The 23,262-nt window shown below is 35.1% G+C and overlaps 1 protein-coding gene across 1 annotated transcript in view; it reads right to left on the reverse strand.

Annotated features, from left to right (window-relative positions):
* The window catches only part of Hcn1 (hyperpolarization activated cyclic nucleotide gated potassium channel 1), a 377,033-nt gene extending 354,025 nt beyond the window's left edge, over positions 1-23,008 (reverse strand). Inside the window, exon 1 of the mRNA XM_047554838.1 lies at positions 22,363-23,008. Within this exon, the coding sequence (XP_047410794.1) occupies positions 22,363-22,766 (404 nt within the window). The 5' untranslated portion in view covers positions 22,767-23,008. The remainder of the gene's footprint in view (positions 1-22,362) is intronic.
* Between the last annotated feature and the right edge of the window lie 254 nt (positions 23,009-23,262).

Consider the following 23,262-nt stretch of genomic DNA (forward strand, 5'->3'; position numbering starts at 1 on the left):
CATTTGTGGCTTTTTCAAGTGGTACGATTCTTTGCTTATGTCAGCATCACCAGTGGGGGTTAGAGGTGACAAAGAAATGTTTGTCCTCAAATAAAGTTCTCTATAGCTACAATCAACTGATAAGACATTCTAAAACAGACACACCGGCCAGCAATCACAAACTTGACCTCATGCTAAGCTACAAGAAAGGCACAGTAGAATCATTCTACTTGTTAACCTTACAATACTTATGTTTCAAGTATGAACATATGAACTCCTCAAAATTCTCATTATTATTTATTTACCATTTTTTATATCTCAGGCAAAATATGCTTTTTTTCTTTGACAAAAGAACATATCAAGATACTTAAATAATAAGTAAAAGTCTTTCAAAGCTTTCTGCCAGATAATTATGCCCTAATTTTTAATAATAAAATTCTCATTTCCATTGCCTTTTAGTCAATACATAAGGACAAATTTGCCTTTAATTCAGTTGCTTATTATGAATTATGTAAATTAGCTCTTTGGGATATATACTCAGTTTTAAAATATCTCTAGTGTGAAGTTGACAATTTATAACTAATTTACAAATACAAGAAGTCTATATTTTAGATTTGATAGCAACTATCAAAACCACATGAAGAATAATGAATGAAGAGAAAGAAACATATTCTACGAAGAATATATTTCTAAATGAATATCTTCTATCTACATATAGAAAATGTTGTTTATAATTTTATGTTGTTTGCATTATGAACTAACAGTTTTGTAAAGATGAGAGACAAAATTTACTTTGTTAGTTATATAAGAACCAATGTTAGTGTATTGTTATTAGATACAATTTAACCAACTCTGCATCCTCACCTACCTCTTAAAGTTAATATTAAGTATATTTTAGTCATTACATGCAAATGAGGAAATGATGTTATAGATTAACAAGATTTTTCAATATCATGATGCTGAATGTTTTAATAATGTATTTTGGGTACAATGGAAAGTATTTGTGGTATTTAAAATAAGAAAGTTCCAAATTAAAGCATTTCCAATATGAGATACATAGATATAAAAGCACCTACTTTTTTATTGCATGTAGCAGAACTTCAGAATTCCTAAACAATTATTGCTACTTGGAAAATATAAATAAGAGACAATGCAGTTTTCTGAATATATGACTTGATAATCTTGTTGGAACCAGTTCCCCCACCACTACTCTGAATTTTATCAGATATTATCTTGGAAGACAAATGCAGCCACACATTTATGGATAAATGCCTTCTTATATTCTGTCTTATACTAGCAAGGTTCCTGATTCAGATGCAACATGAGATCAATCTTTGTGCCTTAAGATATCTTAGGTCCCCCCCAAGTCCTCTTCAGTACTCTTTCTGCTAGTCATGTTATATCTGTTACCTGTCTGACCCGTTTCTGGTTTTTCCTTTCCTCAACAATCTAAATGTCGCAGTGGATCACCTAAGTATCCATTCCCTAGCCCCACTGAGCCAGTATTGGTCTTTCATTTAAACACACCGGTCAAACTCAAATGTGGATTGAGGCTACTGAGTTCTCTCTGTACAGAGAGGGATGCTAGACTATTAGGGGAAAATTACACAATCGTGCCAAGGACGGCAGTACGAATTTATGTTCTTAAGACTCAGCTGCATTTGTTGTACTCGACCGTATATTTTGACCTTTCTCTGGATCATCCCAAAGTAGTAAATCAGCTTTAGCTTCAGGAAGAGCCAGGTAAACCTAATGTGATTTAAGGGTCATCTCTGTACAGTTCCCATCACCCACCTGCATCCAAGCAGTTTGTTTACTTCTTCTGTGAATGATTTCTACCACAGGATATTAAAATGTTTTGAAAAACATGATGAAGTCATTTCAGTGTGAATATACTCCAATCTAAATACCATTAATATATGGTTTACATCTGATCCTTTTCATTTTGATAGGGGAAGAAAAGAGTGAAAAGAGAAAATACTGGAAGAGAAAGTTGGTAAGGAGACCATAGACCATTTGCAATTCAAAACTTTGCCAAGATTCAGTCCTACAGGTTACTATTTAGGTAGAGATGAATAGGCAGCTCCCCACTGCAGTTGTCTGCATGTCTCCCCTTCACATGATTTATATATGCATATGCCTATGTTTGTATGTGTTAGCATTTTAACATACTGGACTTCATACAATAGATCTTCATATTTCCTGAAGATGGACACGATACCTTTATTTTATTTATTTTTTATGTGGTGCTGAGGATCAAACTCAGTACCTCAAGTGTGTTAGGCAAGCACTCTACCACTGGGTCACAAACCCAGTCCCCAAAAATCTACTTTTTGAGGAATCATTTTATCTCAAATTGTCACATACACTAGTTATCACTTAGCTTTTCTAATATGATTTGCTTTTTAATCTTGAATATTGACTATGAAATCTTTAGGAAAACAACCTGAATTTTAATATGAATTTTATGATTACATAAAAAGCAATAAAACTAACCTTGATCAAGAAACATATATGTATATATCAGCACATCTATATATATCTTATAGTTTTATTGATCAGATGTAGTAAAGGTCATAGTAAATATAAAATATGACCATAAATGTAAATATCACAATACTTCAAAATATTTGTTTGACATTTTTCTACAATCAAATGAGAAGAAAATTTTCAACATATTTGAAACAAGATATGTTGGGAGAATGCTTGGGAATTACACACATTGGCCAAGCAGATAAATGGTAGTGGGATAGAGAAAACCCAAAAGGAGGAGGAAAACATAAAGGCTCTAGAAGGAATTTTAAAAGAAAACAGAAGAAGATAGAATGGCTAAAATAACCAGAGAATATATATGGTTTCAAGACAATGGAATATGAATAATAAATAAATTCTTAGAGAATGCAAAGCAGTGGTTATTTATATATTAAAAGACTTGTGAGAAATCTGAACTTTTAATGGGAATATATTTAATACAGTCATGATAGTAAAAATGGGTAAAAGCTGAGATGACACATTATAGAAAATATACATATATGTTGTACAATCCTTAAAAGGTACTTTATTATTCATCAGCTATCTGTCTGTCTACATACTATCTATTCACCTAATACTGGTAGGAAATTATTCAAAATGTTATAAGCAGCTGCTTCATTGCAAGTGTCATTTGTCAGGTGTCTTTTAGTTCTCACAATTCCTTAAACCACTGGTTTCTTAATTTGTATTGGTGTTTGAATTCTGAATTCAACTGTAACATTTTCATAAAGGTTTTTCCTAACCCCTGGATTAAACTATTAGCTCTCTTCATTCATATGTCATCCTGTGTTTTGTTGTTGTTGTTGTTGTTGTTGTTAACAGAAATCACCTCTCATTATTTATTTACCATGTTTTTCATACAAGGTTATAAGCTCAGAAGAAATAGGGATGATGCCTGCCATCCTCGTTGCTCCAGCCAGGTTCTAGCTCAGTGGCCACACAAACTAGGTGATTAGTAATCTGAATTTAGTTGAATTGCATAACTGTAGCCTCAGAGAATTTTTCAAACTTTGGCCTTTGAATTCCATTGCTAATTATCAGGCTGTAGTTTAGTATGATCTGTTTAATTCTATAACCTAGTATTGTTTCTTGGCTTAACTCTTAAGAATAGAGAGAAGAGTTAGATAGGAGGTGTCTATTTAATACTTAATTTTCATACTGTGTTTGAAATGTATTAAATAGTTGGAACAATACATACAAAAACAGAGACCTATAAAAGACCATAGTATGTATACTAAGAAACAAGCAAAATGTAGAAGTAAAAAACACAGTGTTGATCTGGAAGACAGAAGCAGAACCACATGAGAAGTCAGTGGGTGAGTCACAGGTAAGAAAGGAAGAGGACCCAACTTGGCGTAGTTTGGTGAAGAGTAGACAAATTCAGGTGATATTCAGAAAGCAATATAAGTAAGGCAAAGTGATTCTGGGGTGTGTGTGTGTGCGTGTATGTGTGCCTAAGTCATCTATGCACAAAAGACTGAATGTCAAGGGAGAAAAGTGGGAGTCTAGAATAATAGTGAGGTGCAGGGTTAAGTGCCATTAATAGGCACTTAGTCCTTAAGGAATCATAGATTTGGCTATCAGGTCAAAGGTGACAAAATAAATGAAAGTATATGTAATCTGGCACTGAAGAATACAGTCTACACTGGAACTGATCATGAAATCATTAGCTTATAGGGGGTGATAGTTCAAGGCACTAATGGATGACTTTTACCAAGGAGAATATGTACAGGAGGAGAGAAGAGACCTTCACGGACTACACAACATTTAAGCTAAGGCTGTAAGAGCTAGAGCTGGGAGGAAATTTGAGAAGTATCAGGTAGAATGCAGGAATGTAACCAAAGAAGAGTCAGAGAAGTCAAGACAGAAGGTCAAGGGACACCAAGGGGTTAAATTAAATAAGTTCTGGAAAGTGTTGACTAGATTTAGAACATGAGGTGTTAAGTGACATCCACAAGATTTATTGTTCACTTATTTAGTTTGTTTCATTTCATTTTTGTTCTGTTTATTTGTTCTTCAAGATAGTGCTTGAATACAAAGCCACGTAGTAGAGGCTTAAGATCTAACACCAAGCAAGGAGAGAATGCATGGAAAGCCCTCTTTTCTAAAGCCTGTACAGGCAAAAGGGAAACATAACAGAGTTTTGTTTTGTTTCCACTGAAGTGTTTTGAGCTTATTTCTTCTTTAAGGTATCTTTTATTTTTTATTGACACATAATAATTGTACATATTTATGGGGTACAATGTGACATAAGCATATTTCTTAAACAGAAAGAATTTAACTTAACCCATTAGGGAGGATATATGATAATATGCCTTTTAAAATTATCCTTCATTACAGGAAATTCTGACCTTGAAAATTGGTGATAACATAGCCTTAGTTTTGAAAGGATTTAAATTCAGCAGAATTTTTCCCCAATTCTCCAGTATACTTATTGCTTTCCTTCTTATTTTGTTTGGGATTACGTCTATAGTTCCCTCAGATTATGTCTATAGTTTCATAGTCCGGATAAGGAGTCCCTCTGTTCCAGAGGGAGCAGTCTCAGAGGTACAGTTTCCTGGTTAAGGGACAATTTCTTGGGCATCTGCCAGGAAATCTCAGACATTGTTTACTGCCTTTCTTAGCTGCCTTTCTTTCATAGACCCAAAGTTTAATAATAACCTTCCTAAATTACCCTAGCAATTGTAATCCATTCTTCTTATGACTGAATACTTTGGGGACAAAAATAGTGGTTAAGATACTAGGCTTTGAAATGGATCCCTGGGTGCAAGTCTCAGTTTCTTCACTTACAAGATGTCTGAACACCTCACTTTTCCATGGGTTGGTTTTTTTAAGTGACAATAAGAGATGACGAGTACCTACCACAGGATTGCTCTAAGGACTCAGAGAAATAGCATGAGTAAAGACACTAAGAATGGTGTCTGGCACATAAACACAGCTTAGCAGGTAACACTGCATTTTAACCACATTTCATGAAATATTCCCATTTCTGGCTTTTTCCAGGTTTGAACATTTAAAATAATATTTTGGTAGCAATTCTTTATGACAAATAGCATTTAAATATCTATTTACCATGAACATCAAAGCCAACAGAGAAGCAAGCAAATAAATGAAAATGATAGTATTTTTAGATGCACACATAGTATATTTCATAAAGTTCATTCTAACTCAGATGAAGTAATGGAACCACCTCAGTCTAGTTATTGATTATGAGAGAAATCTGAATGTGTGGTGGTTCCCCTCATTTATATATTCAATACAACAAATAAAAATGAAAAATAAAATAGATTTTTTAAAAATTTACATTTAGGAAAATTGTTTCTGAGAAGGATTTCTCTTTTGAAATGTTAGCAGCTTCTCAGTATTATCTTACATGGCTCTATTTCCTAGTCCCTAAATGTTTACAACAACGTGCTTGTGGTAGCTGTGACACTGATTTAAGAACACGTTTTCGTCATTACTATCTCTTGCTGTTTGCCTGCAGTGAACTCTCACATAATTAGGGCTGGATACACTGCACTTTTAAAATTAAACCAAGCCTCTGGGAAAGAATCATGGAAATAGATGGTTAAAGGACACTCAGGCAATTAACAAGTATGATAAAGTTAAAAATTGAAGATAGGAAAGTAGGTTAAGAACTTTCTTCTCTCTTTTTCAAACATGATTTGTTGATACAGAAGAACTATACATCAATTTTCCTAAGAAAGACATACAAAAGCGATCCTCATTTCCATCAATAAGTGAGTTCCTTTACTGGTGAATTTTTTCTCTCTTTTATAAGTACACAATTCCAAAATAATTTTCCATTTGATTGATTTTTAAAACAAAACTGAAAATGCTTTATGCCTTCTGAAATTATAACAGTTAATAATGAACTAGTGAAGATAATTTCATTCCCCAAAATTACATATTTAATAAAAGTGTGTTAAAAAAGTATTAATTATTTGTGATGGTTTACCAAACACACAAAACTGAGAACTAAATGATTAAAAGAAAAAACTTCCACACTTTAGCTGGCTAAATATTTGAGAACTAAGACATGATTTGCCTTAGCAATATATCATTTTGTATAATTTCTCTCTTAACATTTCATTTCTTCTATTAAAGTTATATCCTAAAGTGCCTGTTTCTTTTACTAGACTAAAAATCTCTTGAAAGGTTATAACTTTATTTTATTCTTTTTTTATATATAAGGTGACAAAGAGTTCCTAAAAAGGCATACAGTAGCCACTAAATACTAAGTGAATTCGTGTCTACAATACCATGTCTTTTTAATTAGCCACCATTATTTATTTGCACTTATGTAGTAATCATTAACAGGATAAGGAAAAGAAAATGAAAAGGGAATTTAGTATTTATTACATATTGGCCATGTGTTAGGCACCTTTGCCATATTACTTTGTTATCACATTTTCCTTATGGGAATAGACATATTTTCTCCAATTTTATCCTTTAATTTCAAAGAGGCTGAACATCTGTTTCAAAACACCAAGAGAATGGGGGTAAAAACAGATTTGAATTTAGTAGGCTTCTTTTATTCCATTACATAATACCTCCTTTCTATACGAAGTACATTACCCAAAGCTGAAAAAATTTGCATCTCCCAAAATTGGTATCCACAAAAGTTTTTCTCCTTCAAAAGAGGGAAAATCCACTAAAGTCAAGTGTTAAAATTCTGATTTTTTTTCTGATACTCTGGGTCATTTTTCAACCTAAAGTTTCAGTAAGTCCTTTCCCTGTGCCCCAGTGCTGGAGATTGAACCCAGGGCCTTCTGCTTGACAGGCAAGCACTCTATGAACTGATCTATATCCCCAACCAATAGTAAGTCCTTTTACCTTAGTCTTATTAGTATTATTAAGGTTTTGTGGTAAATAGAAATTAGATCTGTACATAAAATGGAGAGATACACAGTAATATTGTACTGTTCTTTCATTGTAGCCTATTTCTATTTCAAAATTAATATCTCTTCCTTTTCCTCCTTCCTTTTTATTATGCAATAAAACAAATACAGAAAACCAAAGTGTGATGTATTACAAGTTGAAAATCCTTGAAGATCAAACTCAGAAAATAGAGTTCTGCCACCAAATCACGTAACCTATTCATGTGCCAGCCTCAATTATAGCCCCTTTCACCTCTGAAATAACTGACAAAAGTTGCTTCCTTAAAGTTTTCTGTCAAAATCATCATGATTACACATGCCTAAATTAAGGATTTTTATTTTTATTTTTTTAATTTTTAATTTATTTTAAGTATTTCTTATCTACAAATTTCCCTCCACCACTTTCTTGTCCTTATTGTTTAATCTGTTGAAAACTCTAGGTGACAAACCTATCAGTTCTCCCAGGATGAATTTTGCTGATTACAAAGCCAAGTTTGGTACTTCAGTATGTTCCTCTCTCCTTTGTTTCTTGTGTATTGACACCTGGACCCAGAGGCTTAATCAGAGTCAGATTCTATCCCCTTGGCAAAACTATAGTGGTCGTTTGATCTTTCATCAAGAAGCTGCAATGTCTCCTTTTCCTTTTGTTTCTTATTAGTGTCCATTGATGTTCAACATCTATCCTTTGATTACATAGGATGGTAAAACCATGATTTTCTAACTGCATAACGACACAATTATTATTTCCATGTATTAGCTGAAATCGTTTTATAAGGATATCCTTTGTTTCTTCTGCTGGGTTACATATTGGTTCAACTCATATAGGAAAGGCCAGAAAAAATGTTTCATTCTTTTCTTTTACTTACCCAGGTTTCAAGATAATAAACAGTGTTCCTATGAGCTGTAGTAGGTAATCATTTTTACATTCTTATAAACCCAATTTTTAACATTCACTGGTTTAAATTCATTAATCTATTATCCCTTTTTTGAAGGTCACCCTCGGTTTCTCCAAGAAGGCTCCTGACTCTGCTATTACCCTCGTAGTCTTTGATAACTTTCTTACTATCTAGTATGGCAAGTGGCTACAGGATCTTCAGGGGCACTGGACTACTGAGTCACATCCCCAGCCCTATTTTGTATTTTATTTAGAGACAGGGTCTCACTGAGTTGCTTAGTTGCGTGCTTTCGCTGAGGCTGGCTTTGAACTCTCCATGTTCCTGCCTCAGCCTTCCAAGCCACTGAGATAATAAGTGCGTGCCACCACACCCAGCAGGTTCTTGATATGCATTTCCTGACTCAGACCTGAGGTCAGCTATTCTCCTCTTCAGATTGTTCCTGACCTCTTGTGTAAACTCTATCCCAAGTTTATCCACTGTTTCAGCAACTATCTGTTGGTATGTTGGAGACCCATCTGTCCTAAGGTCTGTCAGATGCTCTTGCTTACCACTGCTTCCTTCCGCCTACACAGAAGTTCAAAAATCACAGGTCTTGCAGTTGCTGAAGGTCTGTTTCAACTTATTTACCTTGAAGGTTCAAGAGAACAGTTTTGCAGTAAAATTTCTTCAGTTTGTTTGGTCATTTGTGTTTTTGTTTTTGCTACTTGCTCTATTCTTTATGTGCAAAAACTAGGCTGCCACTACCACCACTATCTTATCAGGCTTGAGTTCCCTTTGCTTTTGAAAATTATGTCAACTTCAATATTCCTGCATCATGATCTATGATGTCCTTTCTATTAACTTTACGCAAGGCCAAATTTAATAGTGCTCAATAGGAAATTCTTGGTTGGAATATATTTTCTTTTGTTGAGTTTAGTGAATATAATTTTAAAAAACTGATTGCAATAGAGTTAAAATTCAAAATTTTTCTTTTAAAATGTTGACTTGGTATTTTATTAATTGAACCCAGAGAGACATAGTGTCAATATTCCTTCCCCATACAATTGTACTTTAAATGTGCATTGGTACATCAAACAGTACAATTTGACAAAGCAGGAAAAACAAAAAAAAAAGGTACCATAAAGTAATATCATGCATTCTAAATGTCACTGCTCAAAGGGATACATGATCTACTGTATCATTAGTAAGCTAGCATGTATTCCGAAGACAATGACATTTGAATAGCATTTATAGGTCTGTCAAAGAAGAGTCATCTAAAGTGCAATGCATTGAAAGTTAAGTCTCCCCAAAGTTAATATGCTAAAATATTGATTCCCAGATGGTGGTGTTAGGCCTTTGGAAGAAGGTTAGTTCATGAGGGTGGAACTTTAATGAATGGATTTAGTATCTTTACAAAAGAGATGCTGAGAAATCTCTAGCCCCTTTATCTTAAGAAGCAATAATGAAAATTAGACATCTATGAGGAAGTGGGCTGCCACCAGACAATAACTTTGTCAGTACCTTGATCTTGTCCTTCCCGGCTTCTAAAATTGTGAAAAATAAATTGCTATTGCCTATAGGCCATCTAGTCTATTGTGTTTACAAAAGCTCAAATGAACTGAGGCACTAAGATATCCTCAATATATAGATCCAAATTTTTTTAAATCTACATAAAAGCAGCATTGTAGTCAATAGAAGTAATAAAGAAGGCATGTATGCTATCTTAAATAGTTTCAAATCTTATTCCCAAACGCATGTTTCTATAAAAGGACAAAAGCAGATTAAGATTTTCAACACTGAATTAAAATGTTTCGTTTTTTGTAGAAAAGGGACACAGACAAAAAGACCATCTTGCTATTGAGAATTGTACATTAAAAACGTAGATTGTGCATAATATTATGAAAAATCTCTTCATTTGTTCAAATCTTTAAGTACCTACTTTGTGCCATGCATACCTGTAGGCCTTGGACTGAGATAATGAAAACAATAAAAAATCCTCACCCTAGAGAGGCTTAAATTTCAGATGATGGGCAATAAAAAATTGTCAAATTAAATAAACAAAAATTCGCTGTGATAAATTACTACAAGGCCTATGAAGAAAAATAAGGCAAAGATGGAGAATAACTGATAACCAGGAATTTAGGGCAGAATTGAAATTTTGTCAAGGATATATTGTTTATTACTTTTTATGGTTATGGAAAATACTTTAGAGATCATTCTTGCATCCATGTGCTTACAAATGTGTCATATATTTTTTTGTAAGATAACTTATTAGCCTAGGTTTTCTCAAGAATTCATAAATATAATTTGCACATAAAGAGATTACATATATGCATATAATTTATGTATGTGTGTGTATTCAAACTGGTCTTTAGAAATGTGATAGAGTCTTTAGAGTCAGATGATAAAAAACTCTTTTCCACAATGATATTATTAAATAATTCACTAACTAACTATATATTTCTAGGGACTGTGATTATATTTATTGGGATCATTTATACATTTTAACTCACACTTGGATTTTACATTGCTGTAAAGTGATAAAAACTGATTTTACACAAATATTTTGGTCAATTAACACTATTTTTCAGATTTCAAATTAGGGTATGTAGTGTACATTTTAGATTTGGTAGTCTATGGCATTATTTTTTCTGTTATACGTCCTTAATCACAGTTGTTATTACATAGAAGTTGCCAATATACTTTCATAAATTTAAATTATAATGTTATCTTTCTGAACTTTGCAGTTAACTCTATCATTTATCAGTTGATTTAAACAGCTTGTTAAGACAGGCAAGCATCATTTGCAAAAAATAATTCAGCCTCCTCTCTCACCAAGTACATTTCTAGTTATAATTTTGTGCTCTATTGCACTTACTGACTCATCCAGAATAAATCCTTTCTATTCAACCCTGATGACCAGGTTTCTAGCCTCCAAACCAACCAAACCAACTACTTGGTTGATAGGGGATATTCAGTCTCTTTCTCTCTTTCTCTTTCTCTGGGCAAGCTACAACTCTAATTCTAAAAATGCTTGCCCAAGCAAAACTTTGCTTCTTTATATCTTCCATCAACTGTTTTTGGCATCTTTATTTCTGCTTTATAATATTAGATAGTTTGGGAAGTCTTAACTCAAGGCTCAAAAATAAATGTGCTTGAATGTCTTAAAATCATATACTAAATATTGCGAATAGATGCACTTTTCCACAGTAGAGGGTTCACAATTTTAATTTGAGTCTTGAAGATTTCCATGAGTTTGGGACCCTAAGAAACAATAACACAAATGAATAACCATGAATGATTAGTATAGCTGATAATCATAGTAAATAGAACTCTGATATTATATATATATATAATATATATAGCCAGAACCAAGTGCTTCTAATAAATATTTCCACTTTATATATTTAAAAAATATGCTTGCATTCAAACAACACATCTTCAGTCTCCATCCTAATTCACTTATATGGTTATACAACAAAATTACCAAATTTACTTCTCAGAACAACACTTTTATAAAAATAAGTATTTAAGCAATGAATGACTCTTCTATTAAAAATTAAAAAATAAGAAATGCTTGTTCTCCCTGTATGTACTAAGGATATAACTTTCACTTTGTCATTCTTTGTGAAGACAAACAAAGCAGTATAATTTTTAATAAGGTATATTCTCTTTCTTAAAAAAAAAAGGCTAAAATGGTCTGCAATGAAATCTGTTCTAGAAATGATGTAAGAAAGATTTTTAAAAACATTCTGTCAAATTTGCAATATTTCTCAAATTTTTAAATTATATTTCTAAATAACCATCTTTTATAGGCTATTAAATTTGACAAAAAAAAGAAAATGAATTTAGCAGGTTATGACTCATCTTATTTGGCCCATATATAATATTTAACTGATTTGAAATAACACCCCAAATGGTTTAATAATGCCATTTTTGGCAAAAATGAAGATTAACAGAAAGTAGCACATTTGACTCAATGCCATCAGAATTTTTCCTAAAATCTATTTCCAAGTGTTTAATACTGCAACATTTTATAGCAATTTAGAAGATAAAACTGTTTTATCTGGAAAACTTTACAGAAAGAGAGAGCATTAAAAGTTTAACAATATTATTAATTAATTACTATCTAATTCCAGAAACTTGGGAGGCTGAGGCAGGAGAATTGCAAGTTCCAGGTCAGCCTCCACAACTCAACAAGACCCTAGCAATTTTGAGACATTTTCTCAAAATAAAAAATAAAAGAATGGGGGTAAAAAGCTCAGTAGCAAAGCTCCTGGATTCAATCCCTACTACCTCCACCACACACCACAGCCAAAAACAAAATAAGAAAAAAGGAAAACAAAATTTATCTGATTGATATATTTTACCCAATTTGGGCCGATAATATTATTTCATCAGCTTTTCAAATTAATCAACTAATTTCCTCATAGTATTCTTCTATTTTACCTAATAATGTACTACTCAGTTAAAGCAAAGAAGCAAAATTAGACTTGCTCTGTATTTACAACTTGATGATCTTGTTTACACAAATCTGATTTTATTTTCAAGTCGTTGACTGTAATGCTAAAAAATTAATAAGGTTAATTATACATGCACACAGAATAAGCAACTACTTATTAATTTTGGACTTTCCCATTTGTTTCCAATATTTTGGTATTATAAATAGTGCTGCAACAAACATGTTTGGGCATTATTTTTTATCATATTCTGGAAAAGGTTCAGGAAATGAAATTATTGGCTATGGGCTTTTAGGGATCCTGTACGTATTAACCTTACTAATTAATACTGATACCAGTTAGGACAATTCTTAACAAGAGTGATACAGGAGGTCTGAGGTTGACATTCCTGTTAAGATATGCCCAGTCTGATTTAGTACAGAATATCTAAGTTGTCCTCCATTCCTATCATCAGAGAGTAACAAAAATGACTTCAAAAAGAAGATCTAACATACCTATGCTGGAATATTATTAATTAATTAATATTATTATGTAATGTTATTATGTTAGAATATTCATTAATGTCACTTTTCAAATGCTAGTATCTATTTTTTCTTCCTGGAAGACCTCCCTCCAGTGCCCTTTGTTCTCTTGTCCCTGTCTAGCCTGGTATCCTTCTAGATAGCTAATCAGGTGAACTCCTGGGACTTCATTTTAAGGTTCTTATATGTGACACTGCAATTTCTGTCTTCCATGTCTTCACATTGTTTTCATATCATTCCTTGTTTTGTTGGAGCACATAACCTGGTAACTTTCTAAGAAAGGGTATATAAGTAGTTAATATTCATGCTTTTTTAAAAAATTCTGAATGTCTATTTAGTCTTCATTTATGGTAAAGTCTAGAATTCTTTTAGAAATAACTGCCTCAGAATTTTGTAGACTTGGCTATATTGTCATTTAACTTATAGGATTGTTACCACTTCTTGAAAACTTTCTCTTTGGGAAGTTTTAGTATATTGTATATTTAGTATATTTAGAACATTCATTGGTGTTCTGAAGTTTCTGTGTGCTGATTCTTCCTGGAGGCTTTGATGGTGCTGAGTGCTTGAAATCTCTCAGAACATACATTTCAGTTGCTACCAGCCGAAAAATTTTGTTTAAAAATGTGTCTCTTAATTCCATATGTCCAGTTTTAGTTTTTGTTCTTATTCTAGAACTCCTTTTGATAGATTTTAACCTTATGAATTAATCCTCTATATTTTCCATATTTCCTTTTATTTTTATTCTATTTTGCTTTTTGCCCTAGTTATGAGAGATTTCCTGGACTTTATCAGCTAACTCATTTTATCTAAGAACTCCTTTTAATCACTTGCCATTATTTTCATAGCACACTATTCTTGGTATATAGATACAGTAACTTTCAGAGAATATGATGTTAGAGTATTTTTAAAATGTTATCATTTCTTCTTATCTCAATACCTCTCTCTGTTTCCTCTGGACTTTCTATTGTTTTTTCTTTCATGCTGGAGATTTTTCTCAAGAGGTTGGCAATATTTTGCTTTCAGTTCGTGTTAAACAATACAATGCTAAAAAATATAATTACATCCTCTGTGTACATATGTGGGGCTTTTACAAAATGATTAGCTAATAAGCAAAATAGTTTTTTTACTGGAAGACTTTGAAATGTCTCCCATCGGCAGTATTTTACTCTAGTTTCCTGTTTGGGGACAAATGACCTAAATGGGAGCACTGAGAGTTCTGCATTCACTAAGGAAATCCTTATTTAATTTTGTTTTCAGACTGGATTTGCTGGAACTATTCCTTATCTGGCACTTCCAAGTTCCATGCTCTTCTGGGGTTCAATGGATGAAGAATTGTGGAAATAGGGCAATTTCTCCACCAGTTATTTCCCAGAATGTTGTTAAGATATCTTATTCTCTGCTGTCTTCCTTCTTCTACTGGTCGACGTGTCTGAGTATTGTTTTCATATTATTTTGGAATGGTTTCAAAAAGGAGGAAGTATAAATGATTAGGTTTAACCCATCAAGTACCCCTGAAGGTCTGGAGAATTATTTATACTGGCAGCCTTATTTCTTTTTAGGTAGGAGTTGAAGAGGTAGAATAAAGATTCACAAGGAACTGAATTCCAGGCCCACTTCTTACCCTGCCTATCTGTGTCGTCATTTTCACGTAATGATTGGGGCATGCAGCCGCGCAGGTGGTCGTGAGGAGAGAAAAGAGCTTTCCCTTCCTCCATCTGAATTTATTAACTACAAGGGTAAATGTGTACATGCCATGGTAGGAGACCAATTGTCTATTTATTGAATAAATGTTCGTTAAAATTCTGTTATCTTAACCCAGCAATTTCACTCCTAAGGGAAAAGAAAATATACCTCTGCATAAACAATGGTGTAAGAATACTCCTATCAGAAGTATTCATAATTGCTAAAAAGTAGGCACATTTTAGATGTATATCAGCTGATGGATGGATAAACCAAAGATAGAACCTCCATACAATGGAATAGTATTTAGCAAAAAAAGAAGAGGAATTAGGTACTGATAAATGTTATAATATAGATGAGCCTTGAAAAATGCAGCAAGGAATATGTATTATGTCATTCTACTGATATGAAATGTCCAGAATAAATTTTTTAAAAACTATAGAGACAGAAAGTAGATTAGTGCTTTGAGGGGGAGGATGGGAGAAGAGACAGAAGTGAATGCTAATGAATATGAGAATTTTTCTTGGAGTGATAAAATGCTTTAGAATTATTTGTGGTGGTGGTTATACAATTCCGTGAGTATACTAAGAAAAATGAGTTTTTTTTACTCTTTAAGTGAGGTAATTGTATAATATATTAATCATATCTGAAAAATTGTTTTAAAATAATCCAAGAAAGCTTGCAGAAAAGGTCTATTATGTTTACTTTTACAGCGTTTGGAATGTAAAACCGAGTAAGATTGATCAGGCAGCCAGGTTTAAATTCTAGTGGAGGAACACCCATACAATAATTATAAATTCTGAGGAAACAAAAAGACTAGATAGAAAATAAAATCCTCACTAGACCACAATGATAACCTAAATGAAAAATAAAATGAAAGTGATCATATGATTAAACTAAAATGTAAATGGTGAGTAGAAACTAGCTATGTAGAGTAATGACAAGTGAAAAGAGGATTCAAAGCAATGAGGTTAAATATCATATCAAAATCTCTGTGTCAGGAGAGAATTCAGCTTGTTCTAGGAGCTGAAATTTTCCCTGAGGGCTAGAGCACAGTGTTGGAGGGATGGAGGGTTGGAGAGAGGGAGCGGCATGAGATGAAGTTTCATAGATAGGTTGTCAATATTCAGGGTCTTGTGGCTCAGTGCAAATCTCCCAGTAATGGCAAGCAACTTAAGGGTTTTAAGCAGAATAATTAATATTAGATCTTCTTTTGAGGTTACTTTTGTCACTTTCTAATGATAGAAATGAAGGACAATTTAGATATTCTGTCCTAAATTAGCCTGGGCATATCTCAACAGAAATGTCAACTTCAGACAACATACATCACTCTTGTTGTTTCAAGAAGTATCTTAACTAGAATCAGTACTAATTAGTAAAAGTAATATGTACAGGATTTCTAAAATTCCATAGCAAGTAATTTCATTTCCTGAAATTTTTCCAGAATATGAAAAAAAGTATAGCACAAAGATGTTTATTGCAGTACTATTTATAATACCAAGGTATTGGAAACAAATCGGAAAGTCCAAAATTAGTTAAATAGTTGCTATCTCTGTGTGTGTCTGTGTGTGTAATTAGACTTATTAATTTTTTTAGAGTTACAGCCAAGGTCTTGAAAATAAAATCAGATCTTATGTAAATAAATTAATCAAGTTGTAAATATAGAGCATGCTTAATTTTACTTCTTTGCTTTAACTGAGGAATCGGTTATTAGGTTAAATAGAAGAATACTATGAGGAAATTAGCTGATTAACTTGAAAGGCTGATGAAATCAATTTTATCCCAGCCCAAAATGGGTGAAATGTATTAGATAATTTCCTTTTTCTCAGGTGGGGATGGTTACTGGAAGCTTACCCAGGGGAGCTTTACTACTTAGCTACATCCCCAGTGCTTTTTAATTTTATTTTGAGACAGGGTCTCATTAAGTTGCTGAGGGTCTTCCTAAATTGCTGAGGTTGTCCTAGAACTTGCAATCCTCCTGCATCAGCCTCCAGAGTCGCTGGAATTATACTCACGAGCCAACATACCTGATTTCAGAGAATTCCTTAACTCAAACATAGTCAGCTCTCATGTTTATGTTTACATGAACATAAATGTATATAGATGTCAATTGAATAGTTCTATCACACATGGAAAACACACGCGCACGCGCACACACGTAGAATTATCAGAATCAGGAAGGCTTGCTTTGCAAACACAGAAAATGGAAAAGATGTCCTCAGATTTTTTTTTTGGATGGTGTATGTGTGTTTGTGTGTCTGTGTGTGTGTGTGTGTGTGTGTGTGTGTGTGTTTATAAAACTAATGTAAGTTGTATATTAAAATACTTTTTGTGAAAACTATGCATAAAAGGAAATTATTTAGTCTAAGTAAAAATAGTTTTTTCTTAGTGCAAGCATATTATTTTCTTCATTACCATTACCTCTGCTCCTGATATATATAGTGTTGGCCTAATTCATAGTTTGCTATCTCTTTACATAAAATGATAAAATCAAGATTTGTCATAGACCTTGAAATGTTTCAATAATCTTCATGCAATGCTAATGATCTGCCATAATTTTTATTATAATTACAAGAGGCTATATTTAAATGTTTTATTCCTAAGCCCAATTTCTATTTCTAAACAATGAAGTGAACTAGCTGCATAATAAAAGAATTACATTCAGAACAGCAAGCTGCTTACCTAAAATTTACATCAAGTTCATTTTTTTGCTTTCATGTTCACCTTGGGACATAGGTAAAGTTAATGAAATAATGCAGAATCTCAATATTATTTAAATCATATTTTTGATGGCAATGTTGTTTTGGTTTATGGTTTTTGATCAAGTTGATATGACTGAACACAATGTAGTTCATGGATCCCATTATAAATATTATAAGTAATATATCTTTCAATGCAATTAAATTTCTTTCATTATTAGAAGACAAGTTCATAAATACATGTCCAAAAAATTAAATATTAATGGTACACTGTATTTGTCCACTGATTCTCAATTTATAGCAAGTCTTCAAAAGTAGGTTTAAAGGGAAATTTGCTCAGAAAAATAAACAAAACCACCTTGCAATATTTTCATAATATCACATCACTGTAATATTTATAAGATAATTTAATAGTTAAATATATGCTAAAATTTTATAGTGTATATATTGTAAGAAAAGGTAACTGAATAAATTCATACCTTCCAATCTTTTAACTAAGTTCACATTATTGGGTTTCATAGATGGTCGAGCCACTAAGAAAAATTTAACTTTTAAGGTATAAAAAGATTCATGGAATCTAGAAAAAAATAAATAAAGCCTTATGGTTTATTTTGGCTCTGTTGATTTGGAAAACGAAAGATGCATTGCTGGGATAATGTAGACTACTTTCAGCCTAAAGATAATATAACAGTAGGCTAATTAGACTTTAAACCCCAGTAGGTTGAATTGTTTTCTTATAAGAAGCTCCCAGAAGCAAATGGTCTCTGTGTATGGGTAGAATACGGGTGAAACCTACTTTCTCTAGTGAACACGTCAGTGACCACTGACATCAGTACAGCTGGATGCACTCCAAGGCAGAGATGGAAGGCAAGGAACACAATATCTTAAGGAAGTGACCCCCATCTCTAGTCTCCAGAGTCCCTGAATACTTAACATCACAGTAAGCTTTTCACAGTTACTCACAATAATGATGAAAAGCAGCAGAGGAAATAAAAAATTGAAACACAAAATCTCTTCCATTATAAGGGGCAAGATATCTATCAACTGGCATCTATATAGAATAAAAGCATTATTTCTAAAAGATCCCTTTGTTTAAACATAATCTAAAAAATATTAATATCAAAATCCCTAAAACAGCAAGCCTTCTGGTGATAAATTTTTCCAAGGCATAATAAAAATCACTTGCCTCCCATGCAAGAGGCCCTGTGTTCAATTCCCAGCACTGCACATCAGAACACGAGTGCATGTGCCCTCACACACATGCACAAGTCATCCACAAAAGCATTCTAAATATTCTTTCAATTCATTTGGATAATTATATCATAACTGTCAGTTGACTGTGAAAGCACAGTAATTGACCAGTGTCATTTCTATTAAATGAATGAAAAGTAAAATTGTACCTAATAAATATATAATTCCTAATAGAAATTTTAAAATCCATATTTAATCTTGAAATTATGTGAGAGTAGTTCACATGAAATTCAGTAAGACTGAGATCATGTCCTCAATACTTAAAGATCTGTGCAGATTTTTCTTGAAGCACCTATTCATATCTTTCCTCATGTGATTGCTTACAGATTATAGTAAAAACAAAAACAAGGATTTTTTTCACTAAATTCTCTAACTTCCATTCAGTTATTTGTTACAGTATCAATATTTTTGGACTCTCCTTTACTCCCTGAGGGTTTCTAACATCATCCTCTCCTGAGAAAGAAGGGAAATATAGTGTCTCTGCCCTACTTACACCAGAGGTTGAAGAAAACTACCTGCCAGACACAGCAATAGCACTCCTGGGCTCTGGTGGGTGAAAGAGGCACTAACTAGCTCTCTGGGAGTCTCAGCAGGAGCACAGCCCTGCCCCTAGAGGGAAGTGAAAAGGAACCAGCCTTAGAAGCCTTCCTGAGAAGGGAAACTGGAAGTCAGCCACAGTGTTTAAGTCATGACATGCCCTGGAGTACAGGGTCATGCTACACTCTGCTTCTGGGGGTGAGCAATGAGCAAACTCAGCAAACTTCCCTGGTCATCCAGAGGCTTATGAGAGTGTCAGGGAAAAAAAATCCTCTGCATATCTTTATTTCCAAAATCTACCCCCTCCATGTAAATTTATTCTCATGTGTCACTGAGTTGCTAAATTATTAACTTTGGCATTTTCTATGGAGAAAGACTGAGATGAACAGATTATGAACACAAAAATTTGGAGTATCTGCTGAAGATTATTCACACATTGCTTTTCCTATCGAAAAAAATACTACTCAAATTTTTATCTTTCAGAGTTTTGCTTTATTCACTACAGTATGCTGATGTGTTAATAAAGTTTATGTTGGCATTGAGACCATACAAAAACAATAAAATCATAACAATGTGTAAATGTCTTCTGAATGCAAATAAGTATACAATTACTTCTGCTGTTTTAGAAATCCAGTATATATTGTAATTATGAATTTTAGATTTTATTTTTCAGATATACTTTTAAAAACCTAAATAACAATGAATATTTACATCTGCCATTTTCTTTTTCCATTTATGCAAGGGAAAGTCAAATATTCTATACTACTCTACATTAGAGTTTACTTAGTGTACTAGCTACTTTTTAGTGATTTTTCTATTTCTTTGAAATGCATGACAAAATTAAATCATCACAAGATGTCAAATTCTTCCTTTGTTCAGCAACAATGTTTATTTTTAAAGAGAGATTTTGTGTCTCAAGACCTCCTTGGGGAAATGTGGGAGAATCTCTTTACTTCATCCATTCAAAGGATTTTGGCACAGTATTCTAATTCCTGAAAGATGGCCTTATGTTTTTATCTAGAAAGTGGGGAAAAAGTTTTATTATTTGATATATGCTATCATTTTGAAAAGTGTTGTGCTTTTCACATTACTGAAGAAATAAAATAATCATTTAAATGAGTGTGAAATTAAATAGACAAAGTTTAGCAATTTATTTGCAAGTTACTATTGAACATCGTATATTTCTGGAAATAAACCACTTTTATTCTTGTTATTAATACTTAAGCATGTTTCCATTTTAAAAAAATGTAAGATGAGTTGCAACATCTTTCCATGGGAAGCTAAAGAAGCGATAGTATTCTACTCTTGATTCCAAGCTTTGAAATTCTAAATAGTATGACAATCTAATTTGCCTTAAATCAAGGTCATTTATAGGTTTGCTTCTTTAAGTACCTTCCTAATGGAGGAAACGTGTTTGACTATTTGGTAGGTCCTTTCAATATGAATATTCTCTCAATTAAACTCTTTGTGATCTATGAACTGTAAATATCATTAGCTTTTATAAATCTTCCTTTTGACTTTGCTGTATGTTTTGCAAATAAGTACCTTAAAATTAAACATTTCCTAAAATCAACTCGCTCTATGCACAAATGACCGAGGCTCCTAATTTCTGGGACTGATAAATATCTCTAGGAAGGCAGACAGTCGTCTTAAGGCTTTGTTTGGCGGGACTATAGGCTTTCCACATTTAATGACATTCAGAACTATGGACAGCTCCCATTAGAGCGTACTGCCGATTGCAATTTCCCTTAGTTTCTAAACCCAATTCAAAATAATGCTGCTTGTTATGCTGTATTTGTTTGCTGTTTAGTAAGAGATTATTAAAACTGCTCTGTATGCATACAAACTCCTTTAGTTGATTCATTTCTTTTTTTCAAAAGAGTTCGGTCAAATAAATAAATAAATAAATACCACCCGAGTTACTACTTTCTGATTTTCAAATGGAAAGAAAGCCTTGCCTTGTTCCGGAGCTAATATAACGTGACAGTACGATATGGGTACGCTAATAGGATCTACTTCACGACCTTCATTTGACAATCTATAAACATGCTTGTAACCGAATGAATATTTGGGCAACGAATGAGATCAGGAAACGTCTTAATTTTCATACTCCAAAGCAGAGTTCTCCTGCTAACAGCTCTGCTGCCCTTCCTCCCGAGCTGGGAAACAAGAAAGAGATTTCTGAAATAGACTCATAGTCAAGGTCAAGAAAGGGTGTCGCTCTATTTCAGGAAGGGGGCTCTGGAAACGCCCCCTGTCTCTGTTTCGGGAACTCGAGGCTTCCTGTGAGCTCCTGCCCAGCCTGGCAGTTCCCGCTCCACTGAAACGTCAAGTCAGCGACTATCCAAGCGCAAATTACCCTTCCTCCGCCTGCCAGCCACTATTCTGAAGAAATGCAATGAAGATACCGGTGCGAATAAGCATAAGAACAACAGATTAACACTCCCCCAGGGCGAGAGGTCTTCCGGGACCTGTGAGTTCCTGTCTCCAGTTTTCACACTCTCCTGAACCCCAGAGCGGCTTTTCGCCTTTCGGGAAGGACCTATCAGTCCCTAGGACTTATCGCTCTTGAGGGAGCGGCACTAAGAAGGTGTCTGCCCTCTTCCTCCCATCTCTAAAAGTTTCATTGTTACAACTTAGCATCCTTCCATCTGGGATCACCATGGCCTTCACCCTTCCCAGATCTGTGCCCAAAGTTCACAAAGCAGAGAACAGTTTTCCCAGGGCTTTCAGGCAACAGGATCTCCTCGGTCAAACCCCTACTGGGTGGAAAGTAGTTGGAGAAGAGTCGAGCCTGATCTGCCCGAGTAGCAGCCGCCAGCGCTACTCACCTCCTGCCCAGCACCCCCTCCGTTCGAGTCCCCAGGGTCCCCCCTTCCGAAGAATGGAAAAGGGTGTTGGAGAGCGCGCCTGGAAAGGAGGGTGGGGCGGCGACAGGGAGCCCTCACCTGAAATCACTGTAAGGGTGGATAATCCAGAAGCCTGCAGTTTTAACCCTTTCCTGCTCCTTCTCCACCGCCTTCTGGCTGCCAAACATTCGGAGGGAGAATTTGTTGACCCCAGGCTGCAGCATGGAGGTGAACTGCCTCTGCATGAAGCCATACTGCCGCCGGGGTCCCTCCGTCTCCTCGAAGCTCCCCGCCGGCTCCTCGCCGCCGCCGCCGCCGTCCACTTTGAAGCACACGGAGTTGCCGTGCTCCTTCGAGCCGGCCCCGCCACCCCCAGGCGGGGTACCCAGGCGCTTGTCGGCCGCGGCCGGCCCCGCGCCCGTCGCGGGCGCCTTGGAGGGGAAGACGCTGTTGCCATCGTCCCGGCTGTTGGACGAGGAGTTGGGCTTGCCGCCTCCTTCCATACCCGGAGGACGCGGCAGGAGACGGCGCGGGCTCCAGACTCGCCGGCCGCCCGGCGCCGGAGGCACGAAGCCGAGGGGGCAGGGGCCCGAGCCGGCTGCCCGTGAACCCGGCTGCCCGTCGCGGCGGCGGCGGCGGCGGCGGCGGCTGCTGCTTTCCGCCCGCGCCGCTGATCGCTGCGCGCCTGGCTCCCGCCGCCGCCGCTGCCCTCAGTGGCTGCGCTCCGGGCTCCGCCGCGCCTGGTGCTGATGCTGAGGCTGCTGGAGCGGGGCGAGGCGAGGCTCAGCTCAGCCCTCGCGCTAGCGCCTCCCCTCGGCTGCCCTCTGCTGGCCGAAAAGGGTCTCTTCCCGCCCGCACGCCACTCACTCTCCCTCCACTCTTGCTCCACTTCTGCCCAGCGTGACATTGAACTCATCAGCCCTTGGAGACGTTTATTTGGACATGTTGCGAGAGAGACTCGGCATATGTGTGTACTAGAGAAGAAAGAGAAAGGGACAC

Source organism: Sciurus carolinensis, chromosome 6 (genome assembly GCF_902686445.1).
Source record: "Sciurus carolinensis chromosome 6, mSciCar1.2, whole genome shotgun sequence".
Lineage (NCBI taxonomy): Eukaryota > Metazoa > Chordata > Mammalia > Rodentia > Sciuridae > Sciurus > Sciurus carolinensis.